Here is a 13,359-nt window from a genome sequence, read left to right as displayed (position 1 = left end):
TATATAGAGGGAGAGTCTAGCCAAGCCTATACCTGACTGTAGGCCATTCCTGGAGTATGTGTTCAAAGACACTTGCAGGCAGGCAGGCGACTTCCCTATATTTTCCAAAAAGCTTTAAAATAGATTTTTTGGCTGGAGCTACACTTACAAATTGTACCTGTTCCAAATTACAAACAGATTCTTCATAAGAACAAACCTACAGTCCCTGTCTTGTTTGCACCGCCTGTATACTGCTGTTCAGAGTATATAGGGCCTGGGGGCCCAACGCCTTTTCTTTTTTTTTAATTTTGGTGCGGGGTTCCCCTTAATATTTATACAAGACTCAAAGGGCCTAGTAATGGGCTGGGGGTGGGGGTATCCATGCCGTTTGTCTCACTGATTTTCATCCATATTGCCGGGACCCTACATTACATTATAGCCTCAAGCAGTTTTAAATGACTTGTATTCCTTTAGAAATGTCATTTTGTGCAGGGACTGTTCTAAGCAAGGGAAACACGCGCCACTTTACAGGCATACTATAGACACCCCCCAGGTACAATATTTAAAGGAATATTTCACTATTATTTTTTCACTTTAAGCATCATTAAAATCACTGCTCCCGAAAAAACGGACGTTTTTAAAACTTTTTTTCCATTGATACATGTCCCTAGGGGCAGCACCCGGGTCCCCTTTTTAGGACAATAACTTGCATATTAGCCTTTAACATTTGCACTTTTGAGCAACTGGAACAGATTTCCTGCCTCAATGATATCCCCAAAGGGCAGGTAACATACCTATAGATGCGAGATGACAGCTGCCAAATTTGGCCATTTTTAGAGGGACTGGGTGATATTCTTATGTTTGTGGGTGGATTCTAAGCTTGCAAACTGTTAGATGGACCAGACAGGTCAAGAAACCCTTGCTTTTGTTCCACTGCAATCATTCCCTCATAACCGAAAATCATCTGAAAGTAGTCGGTTTGGCAGGAACCGGCCAACTTTTGGCCTGTCTGTACCTCTGTCTTCTGCCAAACAGGCATGCCAGAAAACCAGCATCTGATCATCACTGACAGCCAATGGTTGATCAGTGTGTTCTGGTGGGAGAAGGGGCGATCCTCTTATCAGAATGCAATAGCCCAGTGGGGGAAATTGCTGCACTAACATTGATTGGTTGCCCACTGGGTCGAACGGAAAATAAATAAATAAATAATATCTTATAGTGTGTTTAGACCTGCCATTGACAGGCAGATATTTGCGTAGGGATAACAGCTAAGGAGATATTGGTCTATAGCACCGGGACCTGCCACTCACTCATTCTCAAGTAGTTTGCCTAATAAATTATAAAGTCTCATAAAGTTAATCCATAACTTCCACAGTGAGAAGGATCAGCCAGGATGCATGCAGATTTTCCAAATAGCTAGATCAGTAAATTGTCCTCCTAGGATCGGAAGTACAATATTTATTATCACCCCCTTGGAGACCCTTCAGAGCCTCAATCCCCTCCTTGGTAAGGTCTAAGGTCATTATGTCTTCCCTAAAGCTGGCCATACAATGAGTGAATTTTGTCTGGTTCAGAACCAGCCATCTGTTTGAGACGATTCCAATTTCAATGACAGGTATAGTGTATCTGGAAAGTATTCACAGCGCTTCACTTTTTCCACATTTTGTTGTTACAGCCTTATTCCAAAATGGACCAAATTCATTATATTCCTCAAAATTCTACAAACAATACTCACAACCACTTCAACCCCGGAAGGATTTGCCCCCTCCCTGACTAGGCCATTTTTTTGCGATACGGCACTGCGCCGCTTTAACTGACAATTGCGCAGTTGTGCGACGTTGTACCCAAATGTAAAAAAAAAAAAAATTTGTTTAGGCCGATATGTATTCTACAGATTTTTTTGAAAAAAAAAAAAATCTCAATAAGCGTATATTGATTGGTTTGCACAAAAGTTATAGTGTCTACAAAATAGGGAAAAGATTTACGTCATTTTTATTATTTTTTTTAATTTATTTTTTACTAGCAATAGCGGTGATCTGCGATTTTTAATTGGGATTGCGACATTGCGGCAGACAGATCAGACACTTTTGACACTTTTTTTGGGACCATTGGCGATCAGAGCTAAAAATAGCCACTGATTACTGTATAAATGTCATTGGCAGGGAAGGGGTTAACTCTTGGGGGCGATCAAGGGGTTAACTGTGTTCCCAATGTGTGTTTCTAACTGTGGGAGGAGACAGATTGTGTGTTCCTACTTAGTAGGAACACACAAGCGTTTTTTAGTGTAAAACGCGCCCGCTCATCGGCTCTGGGGGACACGCTGCAGGCTCGTCTGCTATAGCATCTTAAAGAGCCGACTTACAGCTACTGCGATTTGCGCAGCCATGCCAACCTGCCGCAGTGTAAGTGTTTGAAGCCTTTGCAATTTTTTTTTTATTATTATTTATTTAATTTTATATAAACACACACCACACATGTACATAAGTATTCACAGCCTTTGCTCAATACCTTTGGCAACAATTAAATCTCAAGTCTTTTTGAGTATGATGCTACAAGCTTGACCCACCTATTTTGGGGCAGTTTCTGTCATTCTATGCAGGACCCACTCAAGTTCCATGGGAAGAGTTGGTGCACAGCCATTTTCAGATCTCTCCAGAGATGTTCAGTCGGGTTCAAGTCTGGGCTCTGGCTGGGCCACTCAAGGACATTCGCAGAGTTATCCCGTAACCACTTGATAAGGTCAGGGATTTAATTTAGAGTTCTCACTTAATATAATGCCTACGTGTAAATCTGTTATGAATGTAACTTTTGGCTGTTGAACTCAGTTGAAGCTGCTTTTGTTTTCTTGTAACTGTATTGCCATGGTGTTGAAGCTTGTGTTCGTAGCCCAGGTGACTCCTGTTGTTGTTTACCCTTGCCCTTTGTGGGGGTTGTGCTAATGATATTGTTTGTATAATTGCCTATAAAAGGCCTTTGAAAGAGTAAAGACAGCAGTCCATTATGCTCAAGAACTGATACACGGATTTCTGACTCTGTGTCTTAATTCCTATAGAAGCAATAATTTGACAAAGCAATATAAACTTAAAGCAACTTATTTAAAAGTTGAACCTAACATTTTGGCGCCCGAACAGGGACCCACCAAGTTGCTACAAGAGGTGGCTGAGCTACGCTGACGGAATGAAAGGACAGGCATTCCGGGAACCACAGATCAAAAAACCTGGCCAGGTAAGAAAAAACTTTATTTTTCTTATATTCTGTGCTCCCCTGATTTGTGCCTATCCGTTCTGTCAGTTACGGTTCTCCTGGTTTTAAAACACCAGCCTCTGTAGTGGTGAGTCTAGAATTACTGCATATTTTAGTTTATATTGCTGGAATTATTTGTTTGTTTTGTTGTCTGTGTCTGTCTTGTCTGTCTTGTTGAGAAAGTGAATGAGCCTTGTCAAGGATGGTATGAGTTAGAAGGGGATTGCCGAACTAAGCAACGGAATGCGCCTTACCTCACATGAAAAGGAACTTGAGGGCTTGTGAGCTTGGGGGTCTGACGCTTATGCTTAACCTCACATCTAACTCATAAACCATAGATGGGTTGAGAGTATAAGCCCTGTCTGCTCCATAAAGCAGGGATAAGAGTGTATGAGAGGGATTCCCAGATACGGGGAGGGAATAAGATCTCCAAAAGTCCGGAGATTTAGTCGGATACCTGGCCACTTAAAGGAATGCTTGTATATGTTGTAGCCGCATTTTTGTATATGTTGTAGCCGCATTCTGGTTTGTTATTGGGCTAGCATATAAAGTAATTATTTGTTATTGGGCTAGCATATAAAGTAATTCGATTTCAGAAATCTCATTCCGGAAGAGGTTTCTAGTATTCTAGCACGCTAGGAGGAAGGCAACGAGGAACTAGTGTAACTTAGCTGGTTTGTTATTGGGCTAGCATATAAAGTAATTATTCATTCTTGTATATGTTGTAGCCGCATTATATTGTACACTAAGTGTCCCACACGCTACCTAGGCAGGACTGTTAGAATGGGCCAGAGGAACACAAAACCCCGTCAGGGAATTGTGGCGCACTATACGGTGCCACAGATAATTAAGAACATTTATGGGAAAACCGAAGCACAGGACTTAAAGGATGTCCTTCGTAAATTTAAGGTGAAAGGAGCAGCGGGCTTAGACCCGGATGTATGGAGTGAAATAAAAAGGGACAGACAAGGAGAGGTGTTAGAGAAGCAATGGATACGTCAGGTTCAATGCTTAATTAAGGTCTCAAATAGAGCGAAAGAAGAGGGGTGGAAGTATAATCCAGATTGTGATGGTTGGGATATGAAAGATAGAAGAACAAAAAAATGTTGAAATTTTAAATAATCTTAGTTCAACCATCCCACCCCCATATACTGACATAGAACGTAAACCACACAAGATATATCCTGTACTTAAGGGTAGAGAATGGGTTTTTTCAGGTTTGTGGAGTACAAGAATTTCATTCAGAAACTGTAGCCCCCGTACGCACTGATACATGCATTATAGCAAAGCCAGCTGCTTTTTGTAGATTTGTGACACAGTTAATGATTACACATGAAGCGACCTGGCAGGATGGGGAGGATCTATGCAGACACAAAATGACTCTGACCCTGTTTAACCAGTTTATGACAGAAATAGGTCCACACAGACCTGCAGGACAAGTTGATGGGGAGGGCAACCTGGAGGCAGGACATGTCAGACATATAGACTCAAGGGCCCCTTTTATTGCTAGATTAGAAGCTTTTTGTCAGGCAAAACAACAGGAGAGGGGGTCCATATCACCCATGAAGCAAATGCCAGGACAGACTGTATCGGAATTTTACTTATCTATGGAAAGTATGATGGCAGATGAGGGAATGGACTTGGCCCTGCCAGTCACAATCCGAGCCTTCAATAGACAGGTTATGGAAGGATTAATTCCACAGATAAGTGAAAGACTGAAAGCCTGCACACCACCCTTAATTTGTTGCGATTTTTGGCAGAAAAAGGTTGCAAGGTTAATAAGAAAAAGTTACAAGTGTGTCAGGAAAAGTTATCTTTTTGGGACATTGTATATCACAGGGTACGAGACATCTCACTGAGGAGAGGGTTCAAGTGATAAAGGGAATGTTACCCCCACAGAATTTCAAACAATTGCGTATGTTTTTAGGTATCGTGTCATATTGTAGACAGTGGATACCACATGCTAGCGCTTTGATGCAGCCATTATATGACTGTTTGAAAATTGTACCGTATGTGCTTACAGAAGTAGCATATGAGTCGTTTATCACTTTGAAAAAGTTGTTGATTTCTGCCCCGGCTATTGGTATACCAGATTACACCAAGATATTTAATCTGTACATTGCTGAGATCACTGGACACGCCACAGGTGTTCTGACACAGGCACATGTAAAACAAAGACCAGTCGCTTACTTTTCAGCAGCATTAGATCCAGTATCTAGAGGTTCACCGTCCTGTGTACGGGCGGTAGCTGCAGTGTCAATTATCATAGATAAGTCATCAGAGATTGTTCTAGACAATCCAGTTGTAGTGCATACCACACATGACATACATGCAATCTTGTCTCAGGTACAGCCCAAACACATTTCAATGGCTAGGCAATTAAGGTTACAGTGTACTTTACTCTTACCTTCAAATGTCACTTTTCAGCGCTGTACAACCTTAAATTTGGCCACCTTTTTGCCTCTTCAGTCACCAGATTTGGCAAGGGGGAATGACAGTACTAATAGTACTAGTGAGAAAGGAAATGAGGAAACTGACACTCTCTTGTTTAAGGAAGTAAATGAGCACGATTGTTTTCAGCTCATGCAACAGGAGACAATGGGATTCCCACATGTTACAGATACACCGATTTTAAATGCTGAGCACACTTTGTACATAGATGGCAGTAGGTTTGCTGATGACAAGGGTAAATATCACACAGGGTATGCTGGAGTGACTGATACGCAGGTAATTGAAGCACAGGCCTTACCAGCCCACATGTCAGCACAGGAAGCAGAATTAAAAGCTTTAGAACAAGCCCTAGAATACTTAAAAGAACGAGAAGGGAATATTTACACTGACTCTGCCTACGCTTATGGTGTAGCGCACGATTATGGCCACATATGGAGGGCTAGAGGTTATCTGACAGCAGCAGGTACACCTGTAAAACATGGAGAAGGGATTAAGAGAGTCCTGAACAATCTTCAAAAGGTTAAACGAGTGGCCATCATGAAGATAGCGGCACACACGAGCGCAAAAACAATTGAGGCAAAAGGAAATGCATTTGCAGATTTGACTGCAAAACAGGCAGCTCTAGGGGAAGGAAGCCCTGAGACCTTAGCAGCAGTAGAGGTGAGTATCCCAGAACCAACATGGCAGCAGCTGAGTAAATTACAGGAGCAAGCAGGGGAGAGCGAGAAAGATAAGTGGGTCAGGATGGGAGCAGCACCAGACCTTGACAATGTATGGAGGGAAGGGGGCAAAATATGCCTACCTGCCTCTCTGTACCCAGCAATGACAGCGGCAGTTCACCTACCCACACACGTCAGTTCCAATTCCATGTATAGGATTGTGAACCAAGGATGGCTCGCCCCTGGATTCAGTAGCACTGCAAGAAACTACTGTGCAGCCTGCCAAATCTGTCTCCTGAATAACCCAGGACAGAAAGTGAAAACCCCACGAAAACACCAGGTCCGGGCCCAATACCCCTTCCAGAGACTGCAAATTGATTACATACAAATGCCTAAGAGCGGCCCCTTTGAATAACTCCTCGTGTGTATCGATTTATTCTCAGGTTGGCCCGAAAGTTATCCAGTAAAATCAGCTACAGCTAAAGCCACAGCTAAGAAACTGATCACTGAGTTAATACCTAGGTTTGGTCTTCCTGAAACCATAGAATCAGATAGGGGGACACACTTTACAGGAGAAATCATGCAGAATGTGATGACCATGTTAGGGGTTCAACAAAGTTTTCACACCCCTTACCACCCACAGAGTTCAGGATCAGTGGAGAGAGTAAATGGGACAATAAAGCTAAAAATACAAAAAGCCATGCAAGAGTTAAACAAGCCTTGGCCAGAATGCCTGCCTCTGGCTTTATTCTCTATAAGGTACACTCCAACAGGAAAAACAGGATTATCCCCATACGAAATACTTTTTGGGAATGCACCTAGATTAGGTTTATACTTTCCACAGAGTATGCAATTGCAATGTGATAGTTTGACTGCATATTTGATACAATTACAACAACGTCTAACTAAGATCCACAAAAGTGTGTATTCTTCTCTTCCAGACCCTAATTCAATAACAGGCACACATACGCTGCTACCAGGGGATTATGTATATGTAAAGAAACACACCAGAAAGACATTGGAACCCAGGTTTGAAGGTCCTTACCAAGTACTCTTGACCACAGCCACCTCAGTAAAGCTGGAAGGAAAAACCTACCTGCATACACGCATCACATTGCAAGAAACAACCCGAGAAAACAACATGATGAAATATCTACTTACATATTTTTTGTTGTTTTACAAATATATGCATGGACTCCTGGTATTAATGTACTTGAAGTAGAGGAAACAATGACTTTCGAATGGAGCATAGATGACCCTAAAGTGGCAAATGTATCAGGATATGAGATAAATAAGGATTACACTGTGGGTAATTATACTGTTGAAGGACATAGGCGACCGTTTCATGTAGATGTAGGTATAGCATGGATACAGGCAGACCCCCTCTCAGAAGTAACTGTAACTTTCCAGTGGAATGATAATATGGGTTTCCCCTTTAACAATAGTAAGAACCATAGGTGTCATAAAATATCCCTTTCACAGACATGGAAACAAGCCCGGGAACGGGTAGTAGGACAAATGTACCAAATATTAACAGTCATGGCAGAAGGAGGGAATATAACCGAAGGGATGTTCAATCTGACAGATATTACCGTTAATCAATCCAGTACTTTCCTCTGTGCATCTTGGTGGAGGGAAGAGAGAGTTGATGGGTGGTACTGGATGGCACAGACCTATGGGTTTCACATACAAATGGAGGAAGAAGTAACGCCAACAATTGAATTTTCCATATTAACACCTGTACCAAACACTTGCATAAATGTATTAACATCACAACAGAAAACAAAAATAAAATTCAATATCACCTTTCCCCCGATACCGGAGTGTAGGTATAAGCGAGAATGGTACGACACACTATTGGGACTGACAGGTACAGGGATGGGAATTTTAAACTCGGTCGAAATAGAAGAAATGAACAACAGATGGAAGCATGCAGGGGGACACATAGCTGACAGTTTGACTATTACAAGCAAATGGTTACCCACCGCTTTTGAAACCCAACTGCAAGAAATACCCCTATTACAATTTTTGGGAGGGTTAATAAATCACACGATAGGAGCAGAGCTCCAGCTGTGGAATCAAAGTCAACAGTTTGTAAATTTCACACAGTGCTCTTTTAACCTCTTATCCTATCATATTCAAATAAATAGGGCCAGGACTGAACTACAGTTGGGAAATTATCATACCTGGATGAAATATTTTAAGGGTTTAACTGACGATGGTGTATGGTTCCAAGTAAAAGGGGATAAGATAGAATGTGAGGAGAAATGGTGTGTAGGAAGGTTCGAAGCATACCGGGTAGCAGATGTAATGGAAATGTGTAAAATAGTGGTCATGCCACTAGTAATTAAAGACGAGTTTTGGTATCCAGAAATATATGGGAAATATGTAGATAAAGGAAACAGAACCCATGATTTAACTCTATGTGAAGGAACCAATAAGGGAATGGTATGTGGCAGAAGTTCCCCAGTATATGAACCTTGCTTGTTAAAATACCAAACTAGCATATGCAAAATGCAAAGAACACCGATAAATGTGTATTGACATCACCCTACTCCTATAAAACTCCTCTTCTTGAATTTTAAGATGTTGGTAATACCTAGGGGGATGGGTTATACCCCTCTGACAACTCGCGGTCAGGGAAAGGACTCTGGGGAAAAACTGACTAGAACTTATTCATGAGGACCCAGGGGGAAGGAGAGGATGATGTCAAAGGGGGAAATTGATAAGGTCAGGGATTTAATTTAGAGTTCTCACTTAATATAATGCCTACGTGTAAATCTGTTATGAATGTAACTTTTGGCTGTTGAACTCAGTTGAAGCTGCTTTTGTTTTCTTGTAACTGTATTGCCATGGTGTTGAAGCTTGTGTTCGTAGCCCAGGTGACTCCTGTTGTTGTTTACCCTTGCCCTTTGTGGGGGTTGTGCTAATGCTATTGTTTGTATAATTGCCTATAAAAGGCCTTTGAAAGAGTAAAGACAGCAGTCCATTATGCTCAAGAACTGATACACGGATTTCTGACTCTGTGTCTTAATTCCTATAGAAGCAATAATTTGACAAAGCAATATAAACTTAAAGCAACTTATTTAAAAGTTGAACCTAACACACTCCTTGGTTATCCTGGCTGTGTGCTTAGGGATGTTGTCCTGTTTGAAGATGAACCATTGCCCCAGTCTGAGGTTCAGAGCGCTCTGGAGCAGGTTTTCAATCAAGGATGTCTCTGTACATTGCTGCATTCATCTTTCCCTTGATCACGATTAGTCTCCCAGTTCCTACCGCTAAAAAACATTACCACAGCATGATGCTGCCACCGTCGTGATTCACTGTGGGGGATGGTATTGACCAGGTGAGCGGTGCCTGGTTTTCTCCAGACATGACACTTGCCATTCAGGCCAAAGAGTTCAAGCTTTGTTTCATCAGACCAGAGAATTTTGTTTCTCATGGTCTGAGAGTCCCTTCAGGTGCCTTTTGGCAAACTCCAGGAGGGCAATCATGTGCCTCTTACTGAGGAGTGGCTTCCGTATAGCCACTCTACCATACAGGCCTGATTGGTGCAGTGCTGTGGAGATGGTTGTTCTTCTGGAAGGTTCTCCTCTCTCTACAGAGAAACGCTGGAGATCTGTCAGAGTTCCCATTGGATTATTGGTCCCCTCCCTGACTAAAGCCCTTCTCCCCCGATCGCTCAGTTTGGCCGGGCAGTCCGCTCTAGGAAGAGTCCTGGCGGTTCCAAACGTCTTCTATTTATTGGTCTTAGCTGGTCCTACGCAAGTCGGTCCGACCTTGAAAAAGGTTCCTGCACTACTTTGGTCCTACTTCAGCCCGTTGAATATCATTGAAGTTAGATCCTTGTCCTAACCATCTGACAGGGTGATTACAGCAGCAGTAAAATTAATTTGTCACGCTGGGATTGTTTTGATTGGTCAAAGGACAAGTCAGACTATCTCAAAATCTTATCGTGTTTATTCAAGTCAGATGGATGTAGGACCGATGTTGCGGGGCAAAGTAAGGCAACAGTCCTGTCATACCAGTGTGAACCTGGCCTTAAGGTGACGAGTACATTTGTCAGGAGAGAAATACTGGTTACTCTTAAAGGCCTCATTCCAATAAAGTCTTTTACCTGCCTGTCTCTGGCTACAACACATCTGATTCACTGCTGCAGAACAAACAAGCAGCACATGAGTGTCATTAAAGTGTCCAGATTCCAATTCTCATTCCAGGTCAGTGACGCATCAAACCAAAGCATCCACATGACAGGCAGGAACTCAGCATTTTTCAGAAGTAGAGATGAAAAGTGGAAGCCTACAGAATTTTTCACTACAAATGTATTTTAAACAGGGTTTTGACATGACATTGTTTTTTTTTTTTGGCAACAATTTCCCCCCTCACTTGTGAGAGAGAGAGAACGCAGTGATCCCCAATCAGTTCAATGCTCAGATGGTGCAGCTGAAAAGAAGAGACACCCAACTATCAAGGAAGTGTCTAGTGTCAGATTTCCCATTTCACAACCACTGTCAACCTGTTTTTAGTTGCAGGAACAACTGAACATGTCAAGGCAACCTACTAACATCCTTGCCATAGAAATGTATCAGTTGTTGGTAGTAGGTTGACTTGACCATTCAATAATTTTTATGCTGGAAAGCTAGTTAAAACTTCTATCCAACTTCCTTCCTTGTGTATGGCCAGTAGAACAAGTTACATTTTTCACATTTCCAGGTAGAAGCACAGGCGTTTTCATTAGGAAGCAAAATCAACCTTTCATCAGAGCTCTAAACTAAAGGCAGGCTGTGCTAGAGATCTGCAGCACCATTGAGTTCAAAGACCTGGTACACCGGAAAGGTAAGAGGTACATCTGTTTCTTACAAGTTGCCTTTAGTTGAGAAGAAGCCTAGGTTCACACTGCTGCGGGATTGAAATCGTGCAAGTTCAGAACCGCATGTCAGTCCGACTTCAGGGGCAATTTCAAAGACATCTATGCGGATTCCTGCACAGATGTCTATTGAAATCGCACCCAAAGCCAGCAAAAGTAGTACAGAAATCGGTGCGGTGCCGCAAAGTCAGCGTCGCACCGATTTGGATGTGCTATTGATGGCACTAGCCGCCGATTTGGCATGTCAAATAGCATCAAAGTGAACCTGGGCTGAAACTCTACATGGCAAGATTTTTTTTTTTTAATTTTTAAGCTGCATTACATGTTGCGGGGAGGGGTTTCCATTGATAACTACAAATCTGCATGGGAAGAGCATACTCTGAAATTTATAAAGACTGGCGCAGACAGATTTATAAAAAGTCTCTCATGAGTTCTAAGAGTAGCACAGCATGCACCAAATTCATGGACCGGTCTAGAACTTGTACTTGAATTTGGCCTATGCTGCGCCACTTTTAGAATGTAGGTGGGACACTTTTGCAGAATCTGTCTGCACCAGTTTCTCTCTCTGTATGCCAAAAGAGAGTTGGTCGAAATTAGCTCCACTTTTGTAAGATATGAACTGTTGATATTTAGTTTTTTTTATTTGTTGTGTCACAATATTAAAAGTGACACATTTTAGAACTACCTGCATTTGGTGCACGAGTCACTGTCAAAATCACAAGTGTCATAAATGTGGCGCATTGCATAAACACGAGGGATTAATGCCAAAAAAGTGGGGCAGCAACATTATTGAATTCCCCCCACTATTGCTTCCAATTATAAAAAGGTACAGTATTTTGGCTTGCTCCTCTAACATTGCACTGACACTTCAACTTTAATAATTGGGAACAATAGTGTTTGTGTGTGCACACATGCATAGAATGTTTTATAGATCTACCATTCTCAAGAAATCTGGATACATTATAAAAAATAAAAAATAAAAATCAAAAGTTGGATATTTTCTTAGCAAACCAATTCCCACATCATCCAATTTTTTGACCCACACTGGTTTAATAAATAGTCTGCTTTGCTTATGGAATCTGCATAGCCCAAGATTTAACAGACTTGTACAATCAGCATGTGTGGCCAACTTTACAATTTGCTTGGTTCTAGCGAACGTGTCCACCTTATCAAACCATGATTCGCACATCTAATTTTTATTAAAATGTTATCCTGCGCACTTTGATTGCTGCATAGTTCAAAATTGAACATCTTGTACAATCAGATTGGGGCGTTCGTGGTCATCTTTATAATCAGCCTTTAATTAAAGCCAAAAACAGCTTCACACAATAAAATGTTGAAGACCACATTAGATCTTATCAAAGTCTACACGCCTAATGGCTTCTCTATAGTCCTAAAGTTAACAGATTGTACAGTCAGACTGTAAAGTGTGTGGCCAGCCTTTGAATCTGCTTGAATATAATGAAGGCGACAAACTTATCCAATTTTCATTACCTTGGATATTACGAAAGTCTGCCCACTTGATGGTTTTTCATAAAGTTCTAAGCTGTACATTCAGATAATAACATGTGTGGTCAGTTTTGGGTGCAGAAGATCTTTACTTACCAGTTCCACCAGAACAGAGGCGTGAGTTCCACCTGCTTTGTTGAATGCCCAGGGGAAGTTGAGGAGCCCAGCTCCCAGCGCAGACTTTAACATAATGAATATAGCTGCCATGGAGGACAGATTGGGGCGTCCACATTCCCCACCAGGCTTGGCCAGCAAGCTGATGCTCTCTCTAGCCAATTCCTCCATCCCAAATGCCCGTCCCTGGATGCCAATATAGTGCAGTGGCTCAGTGCAAGCCTGGAGCACCAAGCATGAGGATGTCCCTTCTACCAGCTGGGCCTTTTTGTTATTTGGGCTGACAAGAGTTAACCCCTGAACTCCCACACCAGCCTGTACAGACGCACGCCCCCAGACACCCCCCCCCCCCCAGGTCCTGTCTCTAGGAGTCAGTGGGGTCTCCTCTCTCCAATCACTGACTGTAAGGATTGTGGCTAATCAACATTAAAGTGCTGCCAGTTTAATTAGCAGGATTCCAGGGTTAGTCCCCTCACAGGGTGGTGTGAGATACTGAAACACAGTGTGTGAGATTAGAACTGGCTGCTGCTGACCTCT

The 13,359-nt window shown here is 42.2% G+C and overlaps 1 protein-coding gene across 1 annotated transcript in view; it reads right to left on the bottom strand.

Annotated features, from left to right (window-relative positions):
- SLC38A8 (solute carrier family 38 member 8) overlaps window positions 1-12,993 on the bottom strand; it is a 115,610-nt gene extending 102,617 nt beyond the window's left edge. The window contains exon 1 of the mRNA XM_073605448.1: window positions 12,805-12,993. Within this exon, the coding sequence (XP_073461549.1) occupies window positions 12,805-12,993 (189 nt within the window). The remainder of the gene's footprint in view (window positions 1-12,804) is intronic.
- Between the last annotated feature and the right edge of the window lie 366 nt (window positions 12,994-13,359).

Source organism: Aquarana catesbeiana, linkage group LG11, assembly GCF_042186555.1.
Source record: "Aquarana catesbeiana isolate 2022-GZ linkage group LG11, ASM4218655v1, whole genome shotgun sequence".
NCBI classification, from domain to species: Eukaryota; Metazoa; Chordata; class Amphibia; order Anura; family Ranidae; genus Aquarana; species Aquarana catesbeiana.
Note: the sequence above shows the minus strand (reverse complement) of the source record. Positions and strands in the feature narration are given on the sequence as shown.